Source organism: Acinonyx jubatus, chromosome C1 (genome assembly GCF_027475565.1).
Source record: "Acinonyx jubatus isolate Ajub_Pintada_27869175 chromosome C1, VMU_Ajub_asm_v1.0, whole genome shotgun sequence".
NCBI classification, from domain to species: Eukaryota; Metazoa; Chordata; class Mammalia; order Carnivora; family Felidae; genus Acinonyx; species Acinonyx jubatus.
Window position 1 is genome coordinate 152,483,407 of NC_069381.1, and position 27,336 is coordinate 152,510,742.

A 27,336-nucleotide genomic window follows, 5' to 3' on the forward strand; every position below is an offset into this window, starting at 1 on the left:
AATTTGCTTTTTATTCTAGAGGGCAGTTTTTAACACAGGGTAGTTACTACTACATGTTTATAAGCAACAGGGTGACAACATCAGGTCTGCCCTTTAGAGCAATTACTCTGGTGTTGTGGAGAACTGGAATGAAACAAGATTGGAAGGGGATGGGGATTAGTTAAGAGGCTCCTGGAGTCTGGGCAAAAGATAATGCTGGACAGGGCTAAAAGGTAACAGAAAGATGACGAGATGAAAAAATGTGGAGTTATTTCAGAAATCTGAAATCTTTAGAAAGTACAGTTAATAAGACTTGGGGTTTCCCTAAATGTAGCAGTTCTGCCATGGCCTACAATGTTTAGCAATTATGCAAAAATACTATGATGGGACTCCTAAAGTTCCATAAAGTGGAGATTAGGCTCAGTAATGGGTCCTGAATAAATGAACTTAAAATATCAAAAACTTTGATTATATTTATAAGTTTCTGTTTGAATTATAACTCAGGATTTATCTTTTTGGAGATCAGAAAGCATAGAATGTTAACAATTGGGAAGAAATTTAGGGCTCTTTAAATTTTATTAAAGATGAATAATCTCAGTGCTATAACATATAAACTTAAAATTATTTAAATTTGGCCCACTGGCATTGTCTAGCCATGTATACTGTTTCTCAGTATACTGAGTACATTGTTCTCAGTGTTGCTTGATTTATCTGCTCATACAACACAAGAACTCATATAACCAAGGCAGCTGTGACTAATAATACTTATAAAAAAGTAAAATAAGCCAAATTCACTTCTAAAATATTTTAAAAGTCTAAATTTACCAAAATTACACTTTTCTTGTAGCTAATGATAGCTAACCTAGGGTTAGGTGAAATTCTCTTATCATGTGATAGAAAAATAGGGATAAAACCATACCAATTAAGGATAAGATATTAAGACTTTAAAGATTACATATTTTAATGAAATCATAAACTTAGATGGGTATCACAGAAATTTAATGAGTATCATAGAAATCTAATAGTCCAAGACCAATTCATTCGTAACTAGAATAAAAAAAATTATTGGACATATTGGGCAAATTACTGAAATATAGGTTATTTTACACACACACACATACACACACACACACACACACACACCACTGTTAGCTAAAGCTCAAAATCAAAACATTTGATAAATTATTTGGAGAATGGAGAATTCTTCTGGGTACATGAAAATTGGGTCAAAAGCTGTCAAGCAGTGTGGGATTCTAGAAAGCATATAGGATTAGTAATGAAGTACTCTACGTTTCACTTCAAGCTCAGCAAAAATGTAGGATAAATCAATTAACAAATCTGACCCAAACGACATATGTTGAACTAAGTGCTCAGTAATGCCAGAAACACATTATTTCAAATCCACACGGAACCTATACCAAAACTGATTATAATGTAGGACACAGAACAAGCTTTAACAAATATCAAAGGATTGAATCATTCAAAGTATGTCTTTGACCATGGTGGAATTTAACTAGAAATCAATATCTAAAAGATAATACTCAAATACAGAGAACTAGTGGCTGCCGGAAGGGAGGGAGTAGTGGAATGGGCAAAATAGGTGAAAGGGATTAAGAGGTATTAAAAAAAAAAAGGTAACAAGAAAATCAGAACTGTTTGGAAACTGAATACTACACTTCTAAATAACCCATGGTTAAAGAAGTAATCAAAGGGGAAATGAGGAATATTATGAACTGAATAATAATAAACTTGTGAGAGGTAGCTAAAGCAATGCTTTGAGAAAAATTTTCACCTTAAATTAGTAAGAACAGAACTAAGGCTAACTAATCCATTATCTAACAATAATTCATCAATAAGCTAGGCAAAGATCAGCAAACCAGATCCAAAGAAAGTAGAGGAAACTAATTAATGAGATAAAGGGAAAACATTTAATGAATCCAGAAAAGGGGAAAATTGGTTCTCTGAAAATATTAATAAACTCCTCGTGTAACTGATCATTAATAGTAGAAGGAAAATAAAATCATCAGTATCGGGGCCATAAAAGAAGATATTTTTATAGCACTTGCAGACATTCAAAAAATAAGATACAATGAACAAATCTTAGTCAATAAATTTGACAATTAATGAAATGAACAAATTACTTAAAAACATAGCCATTCAACCTCACATAAGAAATCTAAAAATGATCAGTCTGAGGGGCACCTGGGGTGCCTCAGTCGGTTAAGTGTCTGACTCTTGATTTTGGCTCAGGTCATGATCTCACAGTTTGTGGGTTCGAGCGCCGTGTAAGACTCTGCACTGGCAGTCTCCCTCTCTGCCCTTTACCCATGTGCTCTCTCTTTTAAGATAAATAAACTTAAAAAAAAATGATCAGTCTGAAACCCTCAGTGGAATCCTTTAATAAAAACTTGCTATCAATGAAGCCTTGAGGTAGAAATGGTTTTAATTTTGAATTACTCCAAATATTAAAGAAACAGCAACAGTCTTAGAGATCCAATCTCCCTTACGAACATAGATATACAAATTTTAGACAAAGTATTAGTGAGTATCTTTAAATCCCAGCAATATCTTTAAAAAAAAATCACAACGAAGTGACATTTATTTAAGGAATATAAGGGTGGTTTAACATTTGAAAACCAATTTAATACACCACGTTAACAAGAAAAAAAGGAAGATTCATGCGACCATCTTGATTAATGCAGAAAGTGGAGTAGATACAACTTAAGTCATTTATAAAAAAAACTAATAGCAAACTAGAAGGTGAAAAATCATCAAAAACCATCAGCTGCCTAGGAATATATCTAAGGAAATGTGTATAAAACCTCTCCTCTGAAAACCCCCAAAATATTAAGGGAAACTAAGGAAGATATAAATAAACAAAAGTAGAAAAAACTGAATTCAAAGCCTGCCTATGACCCTGGTCATGTGATTTTACACAAATTATTAAGCCAAGCTTCCTCAGCTACAAAAGTGGATTAAAAATATTAGCTTGCTGTAATTGTTACAATGATTATCAATAACACATTTAAACAGTACAATCCATTGGCATTTGATCATTATTTCTATTTTGACTTATTTTCTGTGGTAGTTGGGCCAAAATAACTGGTCTTTCTCCTACCCGTGATGTATTCCCTTCTCCCCTCCCCTCCGACACCCCACAAGCACTCACAAGTACATTTACCTGTTGTAATGAAGCTATGGCATCACCAGGTCTTTCCACTTCACTATAAATTTTTGCTAGGAGAACATGAGAACGTCCATCCTCCATGAGAACTGACAGTTCATTTACTATGAGAGAAGGTATTGGGAACAAATAGTCATTTTTAAATAAACATTTACATTTTTCTACAAGTTTTGAAACAGGTCTTTACAAAGAATGATTTTGAGAAATAGTGAATAAAGTTGAAAAACTTTCAGTCAGTTAACTGAAGGATGGCCAAATTAAACAAAGAAAAAAGATTTAGGATAAAAACTAGCTGGAAGAAAAGCTAAGGAACTGGATAACAACAAGGTTTTTCTTAGACTTACATTAAGAGATAACAATGTAACAATACATGTAAGAATTTCAATTTTCATTTTTAACTGTATAAACATTTATGCTGATTGAAATCATTAAAATACGAGATAGAGTAGTTGCTACATGCAATTAGGAAGATAATGGCTGTTTTTAAAATAATAGACACTTGATAAGCAATGAAGTACAGTCACTAAGAGCACTGACTTTGATGGCAATCTGTCTGGTTTCAAATCTAGTCCTTATCACTTACTAGCTATTTAACTTTGAACAAGATACTTACACATTTCGTGTTTCCCTTTCATCTGTAAAATAAGGGAAAGAATAGTACCCATCTCATAGGGTTGTTGTAAAACTTAAAAAGTAAGTTATGAAACAAGTGTGCATATGCAAAGCAATTAAAATAGTCTAGTACATGGTAAGTGCTATTTAAATATTTGGTATTATTATTTTGTGATTTAAGAGCAATAATAGAACCGTACATAAATAAGAAAATGTTTCTTCTACTATTTATCAAGTTCGTGAAATGAACAAATTACTTAAAAACATAGCCATTCAACCTCACTTAAGAAATCTAAAAATGATCAGTCTGAGGGGCACCTGGGATGCCTCAGTCAGTTAAGTGTCTGACTCTTGATTTTGTGCCACATATACATCAAAGTGGTTTATATATATTATTTCTTTAAAACCCCAGCCTAAGGGGAATCAACAGGATTTCCTACAGGCAGGGACAGGGTGATGGCTAGGATCCGGGCTCTCAGCAATGACTAGAGGGATAAAGCTCTTATTAAGACAATGAAGGTTGCATGCAGGACAGATGTGGGGAGGCAGATCGGGAATTCTGTTTCAGACATGCTAAGTTTAAGATGTTTATTAGAATCCAGGTGCTGGCTACTTCAGCTAGATTAAGTTAGATATGTCAAGGAAACAGAGTCTTAGGTTTTAATTTAAATATGGGAATAATTATAATTGCCTCAAAAATGAATGTGGACATTAATGAAACAGTATATAATGAAATGCACATGAAGGCATCTAAGTGCACAATGGGGTGTGCTCAACAAATATTTATTACACGAAAGCATTTATATTACGTAAGTGTAATAAATTTATACCCATATAAATAAAATATGCTACTTGAATCACCCTTCCTCTACAACCTTTTCAAAAATGCATATGCACATTTAAGGCTACCTGTAGTGTTTCAAGCAAGGTCTGACAGACCCATGCAAATATTTTTATGGACTAATACTTTATATGGTGAATAAATCCAAAATTAGGCAAATTTAAGCACCAACCTCATCAAAGCTAAATGAAAATACTATTTTTGAAAATCCTAGAAAACTTCGAGTGGGCTGGCCTTATCATATACCCAGACACATTTTACTTTTTTAAAAATATTTATTTATTTATTTTGAGGGAGAGAGACAGAAAGAGAGAGAGAGAGTGTGTGCACAAGCAGGAGATGGGCAAAGACAGAGGGAGAGAGAGAATTCCAAGCAGGCTCTGTGGTGCTGTCAGCACAGAGACCAATGCAGGGCTCAAACGCACAAACCATGAGCTCGTGACCTGAGCCAAAATCAAGAGTCAGACATTTAACTGACTAAGACACCCAGGCACCTCTGAAGAATTTTAAAGCTACAGTGGATAGGATACTGGCAAAAGAAAAATAACGCAGGGCAACAAAATGAAGATTCTCAGAATTAGTCATACATACAAATAAGTTTATTATGTGACAAAGATGGCATCTCAATAAATGGCACGGAAATAAAATTGGTCTCCATCTGGGAAACTATATAGTAAAAACTGTACATGGACTAAAGTTCTACAAAAATTACAGAAAATATAAAAGAATATTTTTATGATGTTAAGATGAAGGAAGATAGTTTCTGAGTATGAGAGGAAATTCAGGACTCAAAAAAAGGAAAGGCTGGTATATATAATAATTGACTATTCTATTTGACTAAGGAAATGACAAATTCAATTAAAAAAACAAAAAAAGGGATAGGCTCAGGAGAAAATGTCTGCAAATGACGAACAGGTGACAGATGATTAATCAGAGGTTCAGGGTCAAAGCAAGGGATATAAATGAAAACATCCTAGAAGGAAATGTGATCTACAGACATGGAATGATGCCTAACCTTATCGATTATCAAAGAAATTCAAATTGAAGTGGTTTTCTCCCCTATAATTAACACAACACAATGATGGGACATTTTTGACCGTAAGAAAGAAAGATGCAGCACAACTCAACTCAGAGGTATATAAACAAGAAGCTTATCTCATACTGTCTTCAACTTTTCTTCAGTCTAAATGTCTATCAATAAGGGACTCATCAAATAAATTATTATATCAAGATATAGAATACGTATACTAAAGAAAATAAAGAAACGCTATATTTGCCAACATGAAGAGAAGCTATTAAGTGAAAAATGTCTACTGTAGATGTACAGTATAATATGATCCCATTTTGGCAGGAAAAATGTGGTATGTAATTCTGTGTGAGAGAGACAAAGAGAGGCATGGCAGAGACACTAATTAGGATGATACACAAAGTAAATGTGTTTTTTTTTTTTTCTGGAAAGTTGGGACAACACAACTTTCATTCACTTCTGTAATCTTTAAATTTTGACAATGAGTAAGCGTTAGATTTTATTTTAAAATAAAAATCTTTAAAAAAGCATTTTGTATAGGGGTGCCTGGGTGGCTCAGTCGGTTAAGTCTCCAACTTTTGATTTCAGCTCAGGTCATGATCTTTCAGTCGTGATAGTGAGCCTGCCATCAGGCTCTGCGCTGGGAGTGGAGCCTGCTTGGGATTCTCTCTCTCTTTTTCCCTCTGCCCCTCCCCTGCTTGTTCCCTCTCTCTCTCTCCAAAAAGAAAAAAAAAAAAAGGCAAATTTGTACCAACTTATAAGAAGGCAATTTAGATAGTATCCAGTTAAATTTATCTTATTTTTATTAGTTTTTTTAATGAATACAATTTATTGTCAAATTGGCTTACATACAAGACCCAACAACTGCCCTCTAGTTAAATTTTAAATGCACATACTTTTTTGACTTAGCATCTTACTCTTAAGAAATATAAGCAAGTACGGACTTCAAGCTATATTACAAAGCTGTAATCATCAAGACAGTATGGTACTGGCATAAGAACAGACACTCAGATCAATGGAACAGAACAGACAACCCAGAAATGGACCCACAAATGTATGGCCAACTAATCTTTCACAAAGCAGTAAAGAATACCCAATGGAATTGATATTCAGCAAGTGGTGCCAGGAAAACTGGATAGTGACATGCCAAAAAATGAACCTGGACCACTTGCTTACACCACACACAAAAATAAACTCTAAATGGATGAAAGACCTAAATGTAAGCAGGCAAAAACCTCTTTGATCTTGGCCACGGCAACTTCTTACTCAACACGTCTCTGAAGGCAAGGGAAACGAAAGGAAAAATGAACTATTGGGACCTCATCAAAATAAAAAGCTTCTGCACAGCAAAGGAAACAATCAGCAAAACTAAACGGCAACCAACGGAATGGGAGAAGACAGTTGCAAACGACCTATCAGATAAAAGGTTACTATCCAAAATCTATAAAGAACTTATCAAACTCAACACCCAAAAAACAAATAATCCAGTGAAGAAACGGGCAAAAGACATGGATAGACACTTCTCCAAAGAAGACATCCAGATGGCCAACCGACACATGAAAAGATGCTCCACATCACTCATCATCAGGGAAATACAAATCAAAACCACAATGAGATACCACCTCACACCTGTCAGAATGGCTAACATTAACAACTCAGGCAACAACAGATGTTGGTGAGGATGCAGAGAAAAAGGATCTCTTTTGCACTGCTGGTGGGAAGGCAAACTGGTGCAGCCACTCTGGAAAACAGTATGGAGGTTCCTCAAAACATTAAAAACAGAACTACCCTACGGCCCAGCAATTGCACTACTAGGTATTTATCCAAGGGATACAGGTATGCTGTTTCAAAGCGGCACATGCACGCCCCAATGTTTACAGCAGCACTATCAACAATAGCCAAAGTATGGAAAGAGTCCATATATCTATCAATGGATGAATGGGTAAAGAAGATGTCGTATATACATACAGTGGAGTATTACTTGGCAATCAAAATGAATGAAATTTTGCCATTGAAACTACGTGGATGGAACTAGAGGTACTATGCGAAGTGAAATTAGTCACAGAAAGACAAATATCATATGATTCACTCACATAAGGACTTTAAGATACAAAACAGATGAACATAAGGGAAGCAAAAATCATATAAAAACAGGGAAGGAGATAAAAACATAAGAGACTCATGAATATGGAGAACAAACAGAGGGTTACTAGAGGGGTTATGGGAAGGGAATGGGCTAAATGGGTAAGGGACATTAAGGAAACTACTTCTCAAATCATTGTTGCACTATATGCTAACTAACTTAGATGTAAATTAAAAAATAAATTAAATAAAAATTTTTAAAAAAGAGTACAAAAAAAAAAAGGATATAAGCAACTATATACCAAAGAATGAAATACAAGGATACTCACTGTAACATAGTTTATAAATATTAAAATAATGGAAAATCAGCTAAATATCTAATAATTGGGGGCATCTGTGTGGCTCAGTTGGTTAAGCATCCCACTCTTGCTTTCAGCTCAGGTCATGATCTCACAGTTCATAGGATCGAGCCCCATGACAGGCTCAGTGCAGAGTGTAGAGGCTGCTTGGGATTCTCTCTCTCTCTCTCTCTCTCTCTCTCTCTCTCTCTGTCCCTCCCCTGCTTGTACTCTCTCTCAAAAATAAATAAATAAACTCAAAAAAAGTCCAATAATTGAAAGAAAGTTAAAAAAGAAAAACATGGAGTCATACTAAAAAAAAAAAAAAACAACTGTTGAGTTATAGAATATTATAATGCCATTAGAATGATATGAATGTACTAACAAACTGTATCTGGGATATGCTATCTGTGGAAAAAATTCCAGAATAGGAAGAACAATACATTCAAAAAGAAAAATTATGCATATTATAGTTATGTACTTACATATACACTGAAACACAAAAATGGTATTACCTCTAGGAAGGTAGTTTGAGAACAGGGCAAGTAGAATTCACATGAGAAACTGGAGACTTACACATTATATTCTTGGATTGTGTTGAATTTTTAAAAAAAAAAAACTTAAGAAGAAAGATTATAAAAATGTCTACTTGTCTAAACATCACATGTAGTTTCATATTATTCTGGAAAGTAAAGTATCTTTCTATGGCACAATTAACTATTTCATAAACCTGTTATTAGATCATTCAAATATCCTATTTTAGTAGAGTGACATTCTGATAATGAATTAACCAACCTCACATATATAATACCGAGAATACAAATGAACATTTATATAATATAAAAATAAAACAGATCAGACATATCAGATATGGTATACTTTTTTTTCAAATCAGAAAGACTTTCATACCAGGCTCATGAGCTAGAGCATGCTGAAGAACTTTTTCTGCTTTGTCATACCATTTCAATTTTAATAAAAGCTCAGCCAGGTCATAGCAAAGATAATTTTGTTGTCCACTTTTCAGAGCGGCTTCATAGTAAGTGATTGCCTAAACAAAATCCGTTTCAGTTAGGAAAATAAGGCAATGAGAATGGTGTTCAAGCATAGATATTTTATACATTATACATTTAAAGCATAGAAAAATTGGAAATAACCTAGCAGAAACTCAGGCATGTACCTATCAGTAAAATATGCCATTTTTTAGACAATCAAACATCACATAAGGCAACTGGCATTTCTTATGAAAAGCAGTTAATGAAAACTGCTTGGTGAATTTTTTTTTTTTTACCAGTTTTATTCCAGAGGCCATTGAATGCATTGAATGCAAATATATATGTTCAGTAGTTACCAGGAATAGAACAAGAATATAACAACTAAAGGAAAATCCATTATCCCTACTAGAGGGAAATAAAAGCACATGGCTTACCAAAACTGGTTCATTAGAAAGGACAGCTATTATGCTTTGTCCTATAATGAAAGAGATATAATGTTATCACAATTAACTGGTTGCAGGGTTTAGGTGCAAGATGAAGCCAGAAGTAAACTTTAGGCTCCAGTCTTTGCAAAATGCAGTGGTCAAGAATCTGAGACATTGACAAAATCTTTAACATAAATTCCAGTTTGTGAATATAAATTTGGAGTTTATAACCATCAAGATACAAACAGTGCTTGCTGTAGACTTCCCAGAGAGCAGGGTTTGAAACATTTAATCCAATAGGCATATCTCAAGTACATAAAGTACTTACCTTTGAGTAGTTGTGAGTTTTGACAAGTGCTTTCCCAATTTTGCTTGCCAGTGTTCCATCTTTGGGATTCTGATTTAATGCTTGCTCATACGCTATTATGGCTTCTTCTGGCTAATGTTGGCAGATTCAAAAAATAAGCAATGAATAAACAGCTTAGCTGGATCCTTTTAAAGGGCAACATTTCTGTAATTAAGCTCTGTATCTGTAGTACTCACTCAGTGAGACAAATAAAGTACATAGTTAAGTCTAGAAACGTTACCACTGTCAGAGAGGTGACAGTCACTAGTGTAGGTGTAACTCATTACTGGCTCTCTTCATTTTTCTGTTTAAAAGAGACTCTTACCTTGTTTCTGGTATCCTATCTATTTCAAATAATGATAATGCTGAATTACTGGATCTCAGTTTGAAAACAACTTTTTTACTGTAATGGTTATTTCCTTTTTACTGTAATGACTGGATCTTTAAATAACACTTAAAACATTCCTTTAAATGTAACAAATAAGAATATTATGTTAATCACAAAAAGGAGTTTTTTGTTTGTTTGTTTGTTTTTTAAATCTAAGTTCAGTAGCATCAGAAACTTTACCTCTTGTATATTCATGTATGCATCACCAAGGAGAAGAAAAGAACGAGGGCTGGGCATTCTCTCAGCAATTTCTCTAGAAATCAGACCAATTCTAGTTAGTATCCTGAATATAAATATCTTCTTCTAAAAGAATTAAATAAAAAGTAAGTTTACTTATTTCAATTAAGCCACAGCTTTCAGAGTATCTTCTACATTGTAAAAGAAAAAAAAAAACCAACCCATTCATACCCAGATTATTTATGCTAGATCAACTTTTTTTTTTCCATTAAATCTTTCCATTTTTTGATATGCAGGTAACAAGAGTACTGGTAGACAGTAAACATATAAGCTCTCATTATATGAAAATACATTTTTTACCTTTAATTTTGAAATGATGTGGGAGCGAAGGCACCAAAACAGGATGTGACGCTATCAGTAATGTACAGCATCTCACTCAATTGGTCCAAAAACTATATGTGAGGTATAACTTTATACATGACACTAAGAATTGAAGTCTATAACTAATGTGTCAGATCTGCCTGAAACAAGACCTATGCTTTTAACTATTATAGGGCATCCAAAACAAATCAATCTTATTTTTAAATATCTTCTGATGGTGAGAGATGACGGTGCTGATCTTTTGGAAACATTACAGGGAATAAGATCTAGGACCTCCAGTTCATCCACCCATACACAGGTGCTGCTCAGTTTCTTCGAATCACTCAGCACCTACAAAGAACCTGAACAGCTTTCTAAGTTTTGATATTTACATGATATAGATGAGCCAATGAAATAATTCATCAACACTGTGCTATGTTCTCAACAGATAAGAATGTTGATCTCTTCTTACATGAAGCGTGTGCTTGTATGTTTATAAGAGTAAGAACAACCTGTGTGTGTTGTCGATCCCAATAAGAGCACCAGTGTATGACATAATGCACCTGCCCTTTCACCAAGGAAAATTTGTAATCCATACCTTGGCGTGGTGTATACTAAGTCATAATTTTCTATTGCTATAACTATTATGCTGAGCATTAAATATGACCATTTAGCCCCTGAATTGTTGTTATATTATAGTTTTCTTAAGCTATTAGAATATACGTAACAGTTGCTTTTCCCCTTCCCAAACAGAAAGGTTTAAGGTCTAGAAATAACATCTAATGAAGGAGGAGAGTTAAGAATCTAGAGTAAGCCACAAAATAATCCATCATCATTAATGATTTATGTCTTAGGAGAGTGAGTTGCTTGGTTAGTGTGACTGTGGTTGGTAGTAGAACATATTAAGGAAAGGGTCTATGAAATATCTCTGTAAAGCAGTTAAAGAAAGAAGAAAGAAATCTGGGAACTAATTTTAAGAAGTAAATGTGTCAAAATACAATGGGTTGAAATAATCATTTACCTGTAACAAGTAATATATAACATTTTCTCTTTTCTGTGCTTCAGATAAATATCTGCCATTTTTTCTTTGGCCTCTATGAAATAAGGCTGTTCAGCGGTAACATTCCGAAGCATACTTAAAGCTCGCTCAACATCCCCCTGGGCCAGAGCTAGGTCTGCATTAGCAATAGTAACACGCAATTCTTCAGATGTCCCAGAAAATTCATGGATGGCATCTTGTATAACTTTCGCTGCCTCATGCTATAAAGATGAAGTTAAAATAACATTCTTTCAAAATATTCAACAAATTACATTAGAAATGAAGACTTTCTACTAATCCAGAATGAACAATAATTATAGCACAGGTATGATGAAAATTGACAGATTTCTGAAAAGTACAAAATTTTAAAACTAAAACCCAGAGATCAAATTCAGATGACAGTATGAATATTTTTTAGGTGAAAAGTGTTTTCATGACTAGGACAATGGCAATTGCTATGAAAGAGCTCCTGCTACTGTAATTTAATAAGCATTTACTTTGTATCCAGCATTATATTAACCCATTTAATTCTCACAAAACCCCTCTAAACCCTCTCACAAAAACTCCCATCTTGCAGCAAGGAAAATGAAATTTGGAGAGTTAAGAAGCCATGTTCATTATTGCCCCCGTGATGGGATCCAGTCCACAATCATCCACTGAACCAAATGGCTCTTCACCAAGTAGCAGATTACTTTATTCCCTATACCAGGAGCAGTTCTGTTATGCCTCAGCTGAATACATTACCTCATTTTCAAGTCTGTACCTCAATGAAACTAAAATGTCTTTTAAGATCAATATCAATTTTAGAGAATATAAGACATTCCGATTTCAGAAACATTAACATGAAAAAAACAGTGCATTTTAGAATCAACTATCTGTGGTAGAACTGGTTCTTGTTATGTATTTATGTTAATGTATTAGTGAAATAGAAATTATTTTGCGATGTGGCAAGTATCTAGACACAGCCTTCTTCATTTCCGCTAAAATATGAAAATAACTGACTAGCAACTGTTGCAATCTAAAAAACAGACCTAAATGATGTTAAGTTCTTCATTTTCTATAAGGCTTAACTCCTCTCTCAGAATTGCATCCTTGCCTGCTTCCTGTCTATTTATTATTATATTATATTATATTATATTGTATTATACTGCATTATGTTATTGTATAAATTATTTTAAGTATTTGATTTTATGATCACCCTATAAATTTACCAAAGGTATATTCATTAAGTGTTCCTTTTGTTTTCTCAACTATTAGAATTTCAGTTTGGTACTTTCATTTGATTCCAGTAGTACTTGTGTGCACATGTACATACGTGTATGTGCATGTGTGGGAGTCCTTTCAGGAATTCACAGAATGACAATTATATTATTACCTTTCATGGTAGCTGAGATCATCACACATTATATTGCTATATACGTTATACTACATTCATACATTTCATGGTACGTATTAAATTATATTATTACTCATATTATATTACACATATATTACTCTATTGCCTGGTAGCTAATGTAAGTACACTGATACCTAAGGCCATCCAGGTACAAATTATGTTTAACTTCAGGGACTTGAAGAAAAGACATGATTTGGTTCAAAGTAATGAGAAATTTTCTAAACTTTATCATTTGGCCAAGAAAACAATTTTAGCTTTTCCATTTCCTACTAATATGTACACTTGTATAACAAAGTTCAGAGCTGAACTACTGAATTAAAACTTGACTTACCTGTTCTCCATTTAAGCGGTGAGCCTCTACCAACTCAAGAAAGATTGATAAACGATGGTTTGCATCAACTTCAGTTTTTCTGTGTTTTGATTTTGAGGAAGCTCCAATTCTCCTCATTCCTGGTAAACTCATTGCCATATGCAGGGTTTTAACTGCTTCTGCTATTTCTCCCATTTTCTTTTGTGACTGAGCTTTTATCAAATGATACAAAGGGCATTCTCTCACCTGAAAAAATATTCAGAAATACTTCCTTAGAATATACATACAACATCAACACATAATTTACAATCCACCAAACATTAAAATAACAGAATCTCTGAGGACACTCAGCCTGTATTATGTACCTGAGGTCTATTTTTGCCCTCTTATTAATTTTCTGATCATTTACTGTGTGATACCAGATTCAAGGAAACTGCCATTCTCTAGCATCCTTCTGGATGACAAAACAGGTGATAGGCTTTTACCATGATAGAAGAGAAAATACTTTAAAAAAAGACTAGCCAATATATTCTTTTTAAAAAAAATTTTTTAATGTTTATCTTATTTTTGAGAGAGAGAGAGAGAGAGAGAGAGAATGAGTGGGGGAGGGACAGAGAGAGAGGGAGACAGAGAATCTGAAGCAGGCTCCAGGCTCTGTGTCAAGCCAGAGCCCGACATGTGACTCGAACCCATGAATCATGCGATCATGACCTGAACTGAAGTCAGACGCTTAACTGACTGAGCCCCCCAGGTGCCCCAAGGCTAGCAAGCATATTCTAAGAAATTTAGTTTTCAGGCAAGGCATTTATCTGGGACTTCTAGTACTGATATAAAGTCATTAGATTTCTAGAAACACAGTTTTTCCCTTTTCTTCTATTTTTTAATTTTAGGATTAAAAATTTCAGAACATTTTAGTCAAACTTGGTGTTACCCCCGATACTACTCTGAAACCTGTAGCAATGAAGCTTCTATCTTTATTTTGGCTATCCAAAGTGTTTACAGAAAAAAATAAGAGAATGACAAAATGAATGAAGAAGGAGTCAAAGGAAGGAGACGATCCAGAATGAGGCAGTGTGGCAGTCATCTAATGTCTAGGATGGCTACAATTGCCCTGGAGGCTGCAGCTCTAAGCCTTAACTAGGCATCACATTTGCTGATGGGCTTTGTGTAAATTTACTCATGCTTCTATTCTTCTCTCTGAGATTTCAATTTCTTGGGATAGGGTACTGGCATTGGGGTCATAATGTACCACCCATCTTGAGAACTAGTAGCATAAGAAGCAGTCACTGCCTTCTGCAAATCTTGAATTATCCAGTCCACTGAAGGGTCCTCACATAATAGGGTTCAAGACCCTGTGAACCAAAGCCAAAGTTTGAGGAGCTCCTCCATGATTCTAGGTAGTTAGGAAGCACCTGAACCTATGATTTTCCCCAATGCTTAGAGATATGGGATGTAACACAGAATATCTTGGATAGAAACCTAGTGTGTTTATATCCTCAAACCATATATGAACTTTCAAAATGACTAGGTGTTCTTTGATGATGACTCTAAAAAGATGTTATTAAAGCCACAATCCAAGAAAGAAAAAAGCAGTAAAATAAAGTTCTTACACATAAAAATATTTGGCATAATGTTCTATAGCTTACAATTATTTTTATATACATCCATTATTGCACTTAATGTTCATTATAACTGTAGGGTGTTATTATATGAGTTTTATAGAAAAGAAAACAGGTTCAGAGAGAGATAAGTGACTAGACACTGACCCCCCAGGTATTCTGTGTCCAAATCCTTACAGTTTTTTAATTATACTACAGCTGCCTCCATGTTTTCTCCCACTGCTTGCGAATCCAAACTTGTTTCCATTAAAAATACATTTATTAGCAAAACATATAAGCAAAAATGCAAGATAGCTGAATATGTAAGTATCTGCTAAAGGTTCAAGGAGGGTGATATGTCCCTTCCCACATGCATTTGGAATACTTACCTTAAAATTATAGCTCAGGCAAAGTTCAAGTGACTGAGAACACAATTTGAATTTTTCCTGAGACAAATAAACCTGAGCTATTAGGAGATGCGCATCTGCATAAGAAGGATTGTGTTCTAGGCAATGCTGCAGGTAATTATAAGCTGCTTCAATGTCACCTAATGACAGAAACAAAGCATTGTAAATTCAAATGGTTAAGAGACAGAGATGTGAGAGAGAAGAGGGTCATGAGGAGTTTATGGAGAGTTCCAGTATTTAAACTAAAGTTCTCTATTCATAAGGCAGTATAACCTCTCTACCTGTACCAGGTAGCTAGCCTCCTTCTAGACTTCATGAAAGGATATACCTGTAAGTCCATAAGGAGCTCCATAAGGAGCAAGGCAGAGAAAAGCTGTGAACGGATGGATCAGGGTCCATTACTGTTGTTACCGAGAGGACCATAAATGTACCTTTATTTATTTTCCTGATCAAAAAAATTTTGCTTACAATTTTATTACAGTAAGTTTTGCAAAACATAGACATTTAAATAGGTAGAATTCTGTAACGTCTCTTACATTAACAAAGAAGATCTAGTCTTGGAATCATTCTTGGCTAGAAATTTTATCACTGTATATAGAATAACAAAAAAAGCATAAGGATATATTCCAGACGTTCAGAAATATGAACTACTGATTTAATATGCTTTTAAATACCAACTGAAATAGTCACTGTTTTGGGCATACATACTCTGTACATCTGGGGGTCTTAGATGGAAGAAATGATCAAAATTAAAGTGACAAGAATGGGTGGAATCTGTTAGGCTCGGCTGGTACTTGGGGTCAAAAGAGGCTCTTCAGAGAAGGAAGGACATGAACTCTAGGTCCCAGAAGAACTTTCTAGTGATGTAACCTACAGTGATCTGCCCAAAGCCATCTCATAGACTGGCTTTAAGTAGTAGATATAGGAGCCCAACTCCCCATTCAACCTTGTTAGGAGCATGGGGGAAGGGCAAGCCCTAAATTATTCTCTGTTCCATTACTCTCCTTAACCTTACATGATACCTCAACAGACCAAATAAGACTTACACTTAGGGCTTCCCGTTCCCAAAGGCCTAAGCTACCAATGACAAAATCCACATAAACAGAAAACAGTTTTCTTAGAGACAGAGTATCTGGCTGAGGCTGCACAATAACTTAATAAATATAGTATCAAAATTTGTCAATCAACCATCAAACATAATAAATAATATTGGATTATTTTTTGTTGTGATAAGATCTAACACTCAAGAATCGAACAGGCAGAAAAGGAAATGGAAAGGTTAAGGATAATAACCTGGTGTGCAAATTACCACCTCCATGTAGAAGAATTAAGGAGATAACCTGGAGGTTACTGCTAAGGGGGAACGTACACAGGAAAAGAATCAGGATTTATAAATAAGAGACTGAAGAATATGAGGACTGTATGAATAATTGAGATCAGAATTTTTATTGTTTTGTTTAATGGTGATGAGGGGGAAAGATGTGTGGAGTTAGTATTTAGAAGGTCACTAAATATTTAAAAATGAGAAATGGGTAATCACTGTTGGGGAAAATAGCCATATAAACAAAGAACACATCAACATCACATTTTTATCGAAGAATAGCCCAATTTCCCTTAAGGATTAAATGAAAGATATTTCTGTCCTACATGTATCTCTTTGTTAGGGTCTGGTGTAACACAGAATTTGGCTGGTCTTTGTCCCATTTCCTGGGAAGGAGTCTTGAAATCATAGAATTTCCCAAGTGAGAGGGAAATCTTTGTTGTTTGAGGTCAGCTCTGATCATTTACCTAAGTGAGAAGACTCATGGTAAGGCCCTAGATAGCTTATGTTAAGGAGATGACTCCACGGGGAGTCAGAAAGACCAACCAAGTACTTAGAGGGTTGGGGCTTTGAACTATGTTTTCTACTTGGACTGGGGAGCAGGATCCTGGAGACTGAGTTCAATCACACACCCAATGATTCGATCTGTGCCTATATAATGAAACTCTAATAAAAACTCTAAACCTGAGTTGAGTTTCCCTGGCTATTAATGTTCTTTATGTATTGTCATATACACATGTGTTGGAAAGTTTATGCGCACTCTATAGTGTACAATGGCAGCTTCACATTTGGGACCCTCCCATACCCCACCCCGTACATCTCTCTCTTTTGCTGGTTTGTATTAGTATCTTTTTTTTAAACTAAAACTCTAAGTGGTTTCCTCAGTTCTATGAGTCATTCTAGCGAATTTGAAGCTGAGGAGTCATAGAAACCCTGAATCTGTAGTCAGCTAGTCAGAAGTTCAGATGGCCCTGGCAGCCCCTGAACTTGTGGCTCATGTCTGTGCCCTTAACCTGTGAAGACTGGTCCAACTCCAGGTAGTTCTCAGGTCAGAAGTCATTGCATTTGGCAATTTATCAGGATACTGTTATTTGGACACATGCCAGCGTTACTTCAAATGGTTTAAGGCTGCTCTTTTTATTTTATTTTTTTAAATTTTAATTTTTTTTAATGTTTATTTATTTTTGAGACAGAGAGAGACAGAGCATGAACAGGCGAGGGGCAGAGAGAGAGGGAGACACAGAATCTGAAACGGGCTCCAGGCTCTGAGCCGTCAGCACAGAGCCCAACGCGGGGCTTGAACTCACGGATCGTGACATCATGACCTGAGCTGAAGTCGGACACTTAACCGACTGAGCCACCCAGGCGCCCCAAGGCTGCTCTTTTTAAAAAGAGTGTCCATCTATGAGACTTTGGCAAGTAAGTAATACTATATTGAGACTGATTTATATCAATTTTCAAAATAAATAGTAAGTGTTTAATAAATTAATCACAGAACTCAAAGTCTGTTTAATCACCTAGTAGATAATACTGTTTCAACTGAGAGGAAAAGTAGAAATATCATGTGGCTCAATAGTAGAACTTAATCAGAAGAAGGTATTATAAAGCCACTTCTTACATATAGAGTATTTTAGAGATACAAACTTTTGAGATCACCTAGTTCTTTTTTTAACAGTTAAAACTGAGGTCAGATAAATTATAAAGTCAATCTTCTCTCTCCATTACATACAAGAAATAATTGTTTACGGTAATATCTTTCAGCTGGTTTCTACTCTTAATGATTTTACAAACTTAATTTACTTTGTGTGGCAATTCATCTACCAAAGGTACATAAATATAAGCACCAAGAATGATCTATTATGTGTATAGTCACACACCTGTTTGTGTCCTAAAAAACTAAGGTTATAAACCTGGGGTTATTTTTTTTTTAGCTATACATAATCACAGAAACTAAGCAGCAATTAATCAACACATTTCATAAAGGCCTGAAACCTGGTAAACTTTGCATCTGGCTATACCAATGAGTCAACTATGGATTAATGGCTATGAATTCTTATTGCCATCTAAGTACCATCTGATGGACTTTTCTGTAAATGGTACAACTGCTTTTTCCTGGCAATTCACTTGAACAATGAAAATTTATGCTGATTTATAAAGAATTAAACACAAAATAATTTAATGCCATTTTACATAATCTTATTTTGGACTAAAATTATTTGTTTGTGCACAAGTAAAATGCATCTTATGTGACTATTCTCCAAGTATGTGGAGTACTTAAACATACCTTTGTTTTTATCAGCATCAGAATTAAAAGGTTAATTTAAGTTTTTAAGTTATATTCTACCTGATAAATATTTCACTTTTGCTATAAGGAAGACAGCTTGCAGTAGACCTGGTACAGTTCTTACTATAGTCTCCAGGATTGAGGTACAACGTCTGAGAAGTGGAGAAAGAGGTTGCCCAAGACTTGCAGGCTAAACAAAACAAATTAGCACATCATTTTATAATTATATTAGTATTTAGCTACAAGTAAACAAACATACTAAATTTTAGTGTAACTAGCAAAACTACCTATTTTCCCAAAATTTCTCTTATTCTATTTTTGCAATAATATCTTTCCTATAACATGACTAATTTATCCCCTTGGGATCTGTGAGCAGACCATGTAATGGCTTTTATTCAGCAAAACAGTTATGAGATTATTACACAGTTACTGATTTGATAACATGAAAGGAGCATATTTGTTCAAAAACTGTCAAGGAAACATACTCAAAGGAAAGATAACTGAGAGACAGAACTTCTTGCTGGAAATGAGAGTCAAGGCAATGTAGTTCTAATTCTAGACCTGCCTATGATTTACACAGTTCAGTAACTTGCATTACCCCCTAGAGTACTGTAAGTTCAGTTTCTAGAAAATTATTTTTCCTAGAAGTCAGAGGGTAGAACACACTCATGTGTATTATACCAAATGTCTCACACGTTCACATTCTCTGCTTCTCTGCCTGGCATGTCAAAGGCTTTCAAAGGATTTTTTTTCTCTTTTTATTAATACATAGTGAATATGGTAACTAAAACAGTTCTAGAACATTTGTTTATTGTTTTAATGGCTGTCTACCCAACCAATCTTTATCCAAGGGTAACCCACTCACAAGTTACAAATGTGATATTAGTTTAAATATCAAACGTTTATTCTCCCTGCTTTGACCTACTGATGCTGTGTCCCTAATTTGAAAAATAATCTTCCCCATCGTCCCCCTACACTCCATACATATATACTCTTTTTTTATTTTAAGTTTATTTTTATTTATTTCAAGAGAGAGATAGAGACCAAGTGGGGAAGGGGCAGAGAGGGAGAGATACAATTCCAAGCAGGCTCTCCACTGTCAGTGCAGAGCCCCATGCAGGGCTCAAACTAACAAACAGTGAGATTGTGACCTGAGCCAAAGTCAAGAGTCTGACGCTTAACTGACAGAGCCACCCAGGCGCCTGTCCACACATATATATTTTTAACTAGAGTATAGTGTCTTACAATCACTCCTACAATGAGACGTTACTACTGAAAAGAAACTACCACATCTCTTCACTATGTTGAGTCACAAAAAAATGTGCACTCAAAAATTATTTCAAAATATGACCACTGATGCCTACAATACATCAACTTCTTTAAATTTCTACGACACTTATAAGTTATGTAATAAAATTTAGCATCCTACATTATCTTATACAATTCCAAAGTAGTTTCATGTTTTGTTTTGCTTCTTTTATAGGGTTAGGGTCTTTATGTGCCTTGAAGATCAGAATTTTACACTCTTTCACATAGTATGAATACAGAGTAAATTCTTCAAAAGTATTTATTTTTTCAGTGTAACTGAAAACAGTGAAAGTGTAGGTGATATAGGTGGCAAAGGTTCTTTACCACCTGCTAAGAGTTATTTATTGAGAACAACCATCATTTTTGCTGTAAACACTTTCAGAGTGAATTGTATGTGGACAATCTCTAAAATAACATCTGTCTGATTAAAAACCAAATATAAAAGGGGCAAGGAACAGAACTGGAGAGGCAAGTCTGCCTTTCTGATATTTCCCCATGAAAACACCATTATGAATGTTAATTAGGTGCTGTCATACTGACAAAGGTTATATGGGGGGGGGTGGGTGGGAACACAAAATGTTGTGGACTAGGGACACAATTGCCACTTAACACATTCTTTCTTGCTCCACCTACAGTTAATTCTTAGCACAGCTGCCACAGAAATCCTTTTTAAATTACTGAGTCAGATGACGCTGTAAACCCTCTGGCGGCTCCCCGCTGTACTCAGAATCGATGCCAGGGGAGGGACAACACCTCTAAGGACCTACGTGGTCTGGTTTCTCTGTTGTGACCTCCTCCTCACTCCATCCCTGTCACATTAGTCTCCTTGTGGCCTTTGGGCCACTGCACAACTGTTCTCTGTGCCTGAGACAATCTATACCATATCTCCACAGGAACACCACGTTTTTGTTCAACTTTTACCACTTAATGAGGCCTAACCAGATCATCTTATCTAAAATTATCACCTAGGGGCGCCTGGGTGGCTCAGTTGGTTGAGCGTCCAGCTTCAGCTCAGGTCATGATCTCACAGTTCGTGGGTTCGAGCCCCGCGTCGGGCTCTGTGCTGACAGTTCAGAGCCTAGAGCCTGTTTCAGATTCTGTGTCTCCCTCTCTCTCTGCTCCTCCCCTGCTTGTGCTCTCCCTCTCTCTCTCAAAAACAAATAAACATTAAAAAAAATTTAAAAAAATTATCACCTATTTCTTCTGAGATTTTTCTAATACACCATATAATTGGTTATATTATCTGTCTCCTCCTGCTAGTTATATATATGCTTCATAGAGGACAAAGGCTGTACTTTATCCTTTCACAACTACTTCCCCAGCTCCAAGCAAAGTCCTGGGTACTCTATAAGCATTCATTGAGTGAATTCTGATTACTGCACAAGTACTGAAAAATGCATTCTAATTCTAAGCAACTGAAAGCACATCATGACAGGGAAGACTTGGATCAACCCTATTCCAGAGGGGTTAATTTATTATTATTTTTTAAGTTTATTTATTTATTTTGAGATACAGCATGAGAGGACAAGCTGGGGTGCGGGGGGAAGTGGGGCAGAGAGCGGGAGAGACAGAATCACAAGCAGGCTCTGCACTATCAGCACAGAGCCCAACGTGGGGCTCGATCCCACCAACTGTGAGATCATGACCTGAGCTAAAACCAAGAGCCAGATGCTTAACCGACTGAGCCACCCAAGTGCCCCCCAAAGGGCTAATTAAAAAAAAAAACAGATTTATACAGGTTTGGAAAATGACATAGTGATCAACAAAAGTCACATGGCTTCCCTAAAGAAAGGCCATTATCCTCATTTCCTTATTAACACAATTATGGAAGCTGTAAATCAGGGAGAATGCTAAGAATTATACTTTTAGCAATGAAACATCTGACACTTCCTGTTATGATATTCCTGTGTTGAAGCATGAGCTGAATATAACGTAAAGTCATCTGCTTACTGTCGTAATAAGAAAGTGCTGACTAACGGATCCACATCGATTTGGAAACTACTCTCTGGTAGTTCAGTAAAAGGCTCCATTTTCAGTTCTACTCAGTGCTACATAAGGCAGATAATGGATGACACTAAAGATCTGTATAAAATAGATGACAATCAGGATCTAAAATAATACGGTAATCTGGAATTATGAGAGGAGTCTGAGGAGATAAGGTTTCACAGGGATAAATGTAGAGTCTACAGTTTGGTCCTAAGTTACAGTGAATAATAGATCAAAAGACTTTAGTTAACTATTAATTCAATAGGGGTCAATAATATCATATGATTCACAAAAGCAGCTAGAAGAACATCTAGAATTAGGGAGAAGAGGATCTGCCAGGGCCAAACCCACATTTGGACTAGTGACCTTAAGGAGAGCTTACTAACAGAAGAAAGGCTATCCTCAGGCCCACGAGCTGGGTTCTAGCTATGTCATATAAAAATAAATGGCTAAAAACCTGGACTTGTTTAGGGAGAACATGAAAACTAATTTCTAAAATCTGAAGGTCTGCTTTATGAATGAGGAATAACCCTTGCTTTGGCTAAGTAACTGGACTTGCCTGTGCCACTTCAGAGAGCAGGAGGATGACCAGGACACAGGTGAATTTTTTTTAACATGAAGTTAAGTCTGATTTAACACAGGAAATGCAGTCTAACAGTTATAGTTATACAGTAAGAACTGCACTTTTGAGTGTACCCAAAGGTTGGATGGGCCCTTAAGATGCTATGGAGTGGATTCAGGGGTGCCTGGGTGGCTCAGTCGGTTGAGCGTCTGACTTCGGCTCAGGTCATGATCTCGTGGTCCGTGAGTTTGAGCCCCGCGTCGGGCTCTGTGCTGACAGCTCAGAGCCTGAAGCCTGTTTCAGATTCTGGGTCTCCCTCTTTCTCTCTCCTCCCCACTCATGCTCTGTCTCTCTTCTCAAAAACAAATAAACGTTAAAAAAAAAAATTAAAAAAAAAGATGCTATGGAGTAGATTCAAGTATTACATGAATGTCTGACTTAAACAACTTCCAATATTTCTCCTGAAGTGAAGATATTAACATTCTATGAACTACAAGTGAATATTTATAAACCAATACATTACTTGATAGCAGTCATTGGCATAAATATTCTGACTTAAAAACTATTTCAACTAATATAGATACGAATACTACCATTGTAAGATGCAGATATAATCTAATATGTGAAAGACGATTTATTAACACATTCATAAAACACTGTGTAAATGATGTTGTAAATATTTTCATTGAAAAAAGTCCCAGAATTACTTACCTGCATTGGGCAAAAATTCAGATATTCTGTAATAATTTCTAGTAAGAAATCAGGATTTAAGTTCTCAAAATATTGTATGCCAAGTGGTAAATCTTCTAAATGTGAAAAATGAGTGTCCAGAACATCATTTAACATATTAATAACTTCTTCTTGTCGCTTATTTTTCTTCATAGCAAGAATTGCATGTAAATAAATTAATTCCTACAAATTAAGCAGTTGCCATTAATTATCCCATTCAGTTGTAAAGCCATTTATTTCTACTTAGATTTCAAACACATATGAAGTGCTATTTATGTGCAATATTTATTCAAATTTAAGTATTAGCTTGGACAAACTTTTAGACTCTTTTTAAAAACAAAATTTTTTTTAATGCTTATATATTTTTGAGACAGAGACAGAGCACGAACGGGGGAGGGTCAGAGAGAGGGAGACACAGACTCTGAAGCAAGCTACAGGCTCCAAGCTGTCAGCACAGAGCCTGATGCAGAGCTCGAACTCACGGATTGTGAGATCATGACCTGAGTCGAAGCCGGACGCTCAACCGACTGAGCCACCCAGGTGAGCCAAACTTTTAGACTCTTATACAAGATTACTTAAAGTCTAATTCTGCAAGGAGGTAAGTTAGTAAATGCAATCATACATTAAAATTATCATATATTAGTCTTTTAAAGCCATTACTATTACTAAAAAAAATTTCATATTTTATAAACAGTAGCTAGGATCTATACGATCTGATAAAATAAAATACTGTACCGCAGATTTTCCAATAGACTGCTGAATTTCACTAAGGAATTCGAGCTGCTGATCTGCATCCTGTAACTGCCCTTCTATTAATTGACATCGGATAACTCCTAAAGCCAAACAGGACAAAAATAGTCAAAGTCCACATCCATTCAGGTATGTACACTTCAAGCTAACAACACAAGGATTAATAAAATAGGTTTTCCCCCCCATAATATATTAAAGTATTGATACATTATAATAAAATACAATAAAGTCATAAATACTACATCAGATTTAAAAAAGAAGAAAAAGAGAATAAAAGGAAATAAAATTGCCAGCTTTGTACCTATATAAAATCAGTTACTAAGGACTTCAGAATTTATGGGAACTACCCCCATAAAAGTTTATTATCGCAAGATACTACATAAGAAATGAAAACTTTAGGGGCACCTGGATGGCTCAGTCAGTTGAGCATCCGACTTGAGTCGGTTGGGCATCCGACTCGAGTCGGTTGGGCCCTGGGTTGGCCTCTGTGCTGAGCATGGAGCCTGCTTCTGATTCTCTCCCTCTCTCTCTCTCTCTCCCTCTACCCTTCTCCCCAGTTCATGCTCTCTCTGTCTAAAACCAAGTAAAATTAAAAAGGGGCGCCTGGGTGGCTCAATTTGTTAAGCATGCGACCAGTTTCGGCTCAGGTCATGATCTCAGTTTGTGAGTTCAAGCCCCACGTCTTGGGATTTCTTTCTCTCTTCCCCCCCTCCAAAATAAACATAAAAAAATTTTTTAAAAATGAAAACTTTATTTTTAAAGATTTATGTTTTTTTCTATTGTGGATAGTGGAGGACAATTTGATTTTAGAAAACTACAACATATTTTCTTCTTTTTTTTTTTTAATTTTTTTTTTTAACGTTTATTTATTTTTGAGAGAGAGAGAGAGAGCATGAACGGGGGAGGGGCAGAGAGAGAGGAAGACACAGAATCTGAAACAGGCTCCAGGCTCTGAGCCATCAGCCCAGAGCCTGACGCGGGGCTCGAACCCACGGCCCGTGAGATCGTGACCTGAGCTGAAGTCGGACGCTTAACCGACTGAGCCACCCAGGCGCCCCATATTTTCTTCTTTAATAGCAGGTATTAAAAGGAATTATTATGTATATATATCTGAGGAACACTTATAGAAACAGTTGTCATACCAATTAGTGCGGGGACACTAGTTTCATCCAGTTTCATGGCGGTATTATACCACTTCAATGCTTCTTTCATGTCTCCTTGTAAAATCATTTGGTATCCAAGTTCTGTAGCAAATTCTGATTGCTCAGGGTTTAAAGCAAGAGCTCGTTGTAGTAATGTCTGAACTTTTCTAAGAATGAGTTGACTTCGTCCACACTAAAAAGAAAAAAAAATTTAGAAGTCAAACGCTTCTACTCAGGTGAGAGGATTATTTTTTTTCTAAATATACAAATTATTTGTACTTCATAGAAATAGAATGAAAAAAAAAAGATTTGATAACCAAAGGAAAATAAAACTTCTCCATTTACTACCTGGACAGTGCAGCAAGAAAGAGTTTACATCTAATCAGAACTTAAAATCCTAATGAACACTGCTTTTAAACAACAGCTTCCTGGAAAGTATACTCTAAAGATGCTACACAAGTGTATTTTTTAGGACTGTTTTCAAACTGTCTTATCATTGTTTTATGAATTAGACGAGGAAATCATTACTTTAAGGTTACAGATATGTATACGTACATATATATGTAGTTTATCAAATCAAAACCTAGGACAAGGATTTACTTTCCCCCTAAGGAGACGGTATACCACCAGGGCAAATATTTCATTTTTTTATTATTTTATTTTATAATATCATCTCGTTTTATTAAAAATTGTGTATATGTGCAGAGAAAGGATAAACACTTTAATGTTAAACATGTTAAGTTCTCCGTGGTGAGATCATTAGTATTTTTACTTTCTTCTTTTTATTTTCTCCTAATTTATTTTTTTAATGGGAAAAAGGTAGTATATAAATATTTTTAAATATAACTTATTGTCAAGTTAGCTAACATATGGTGTATAGAGTGTGCTCTTGGCTTCGGGAGTAGATTCCCAAGCTTCATTGCTCACCTACAACACCCAGAGCTCCTCCCAACAGGTGCCCTCCTCAGTGCTCATCACCCATTTTCCCCTCCCCTCTGTTTCCTCCCCTCCCCATTAACCCTCAGTTTGTTCTCTATATTTAAGAGTCTCTTATGGTTTCAGGGCAAATATTTTTAAAGATCATGCATTTGGGCTCAGCTGGGTAACTCAGTTAAGCGTCTGCCTCTTGATTTTGGCTCAAGTCAGGATCTCCCAGTTAGTGGAACCGAGCTCTGCACTGGGCTTCACACTGACAGGACAGAACCTGCTTGGGAATCTCTTTCCCTCTCTCTCTACCCAACCCCTGATCGTGCCCACACACACACACTCTCTCTCTCAAAAATAAACTTAAAAAAAAAAGATCATGCATTAGAATCTTTGTTATAAAAGCTTCAAAAATAGTTCAAGAAATGGCTACTCTACTAAAATAAGTACATAATGTTCTAACATAATAACTTAAAAAAAGTTTATTTATTTATTTATGTTAGAGAAAGAGTGAGATCGCAAGCAGGGGATGCACAGAGAGAGGGAGGGAGAGAGACACACTCAAGCAGGCTCTGTGCTGCCAGCACAGACCAGATGTGGGGCTCCAACTCACAACCCGGAGATCATGACCTAAGCTGAAATCAAGAGCCGGGACACTCAACTGACTGAGCCACCCAGGTGCCGCTACCACAGTAACTTTTAAGAGTAAAATTCTAAACTGCTTGAATTTTTTAAGCTCAATTAAAAACTAATCAAAATAAATGATCAGGCAATGAAATAAATAAAAAAAGGTAAATATCTTCCTTAACTCAAACTTTTGTAATAGCAG

The 27,336-nt window shown here is 35.7% G+C and overlaps 1 protein-coding gene across 1 annotated transcript in view; it reads right to left on the reverse strand.

Moving 5' to 3' along the window:
• Window positions 1–27,336, reverse strand: part of TTC21B (tetratricopeptide repeat domain 21B) — an 82,444-nt gene that overhangs the window by 34,126 nt on the left and 20,982 nt on the right. Inside the window, exons 9-19 of the mRNA XM_015081053.3 lie at window positions 25,584–25,776; window positions 24,427–24,524; window positions 23,674–23,874; window positions 19,167–19,296; window positions 15,484–15,641; window positions 13,518–13,742; window positions 11,773–12,011; window positions 10,395–10,467; window positions 9,809–9,919; window positions 8,973–9,111; window positions 3,161–3,267 (exon numbers count right to left, since the gene is read on the reverse strand). Coding sequence (XP_014936539.1) covers window positions 3,161–3,267; window positions 8,973–9,111; window positions 9,809–9,919; window positions 10,395–10,467; window positions 11,773–12,011; window positions 13,518–13,742; window positions 15,484–15,641; window positions 19,167–19,296; window positions 23,674–23,874; window positions 24,427–24,524; window positions 25,584–25,776 — 1,674 coding nt within the window. The remainder of the gene's footprint in view (window positions 1–3,160; window positions 3,268–8,972; window positions 9,112–9,808; window positions 9,920–10,394; window positions 10,468–11,772; window positions 12,012–13,517; window positions 13,743–15,483; window positions 15,642–19,166; window positions 19,297–23,673; window positions 23,875–24,426; window positions 24,525–25,583; window positions 25,777–27,336) is intronic.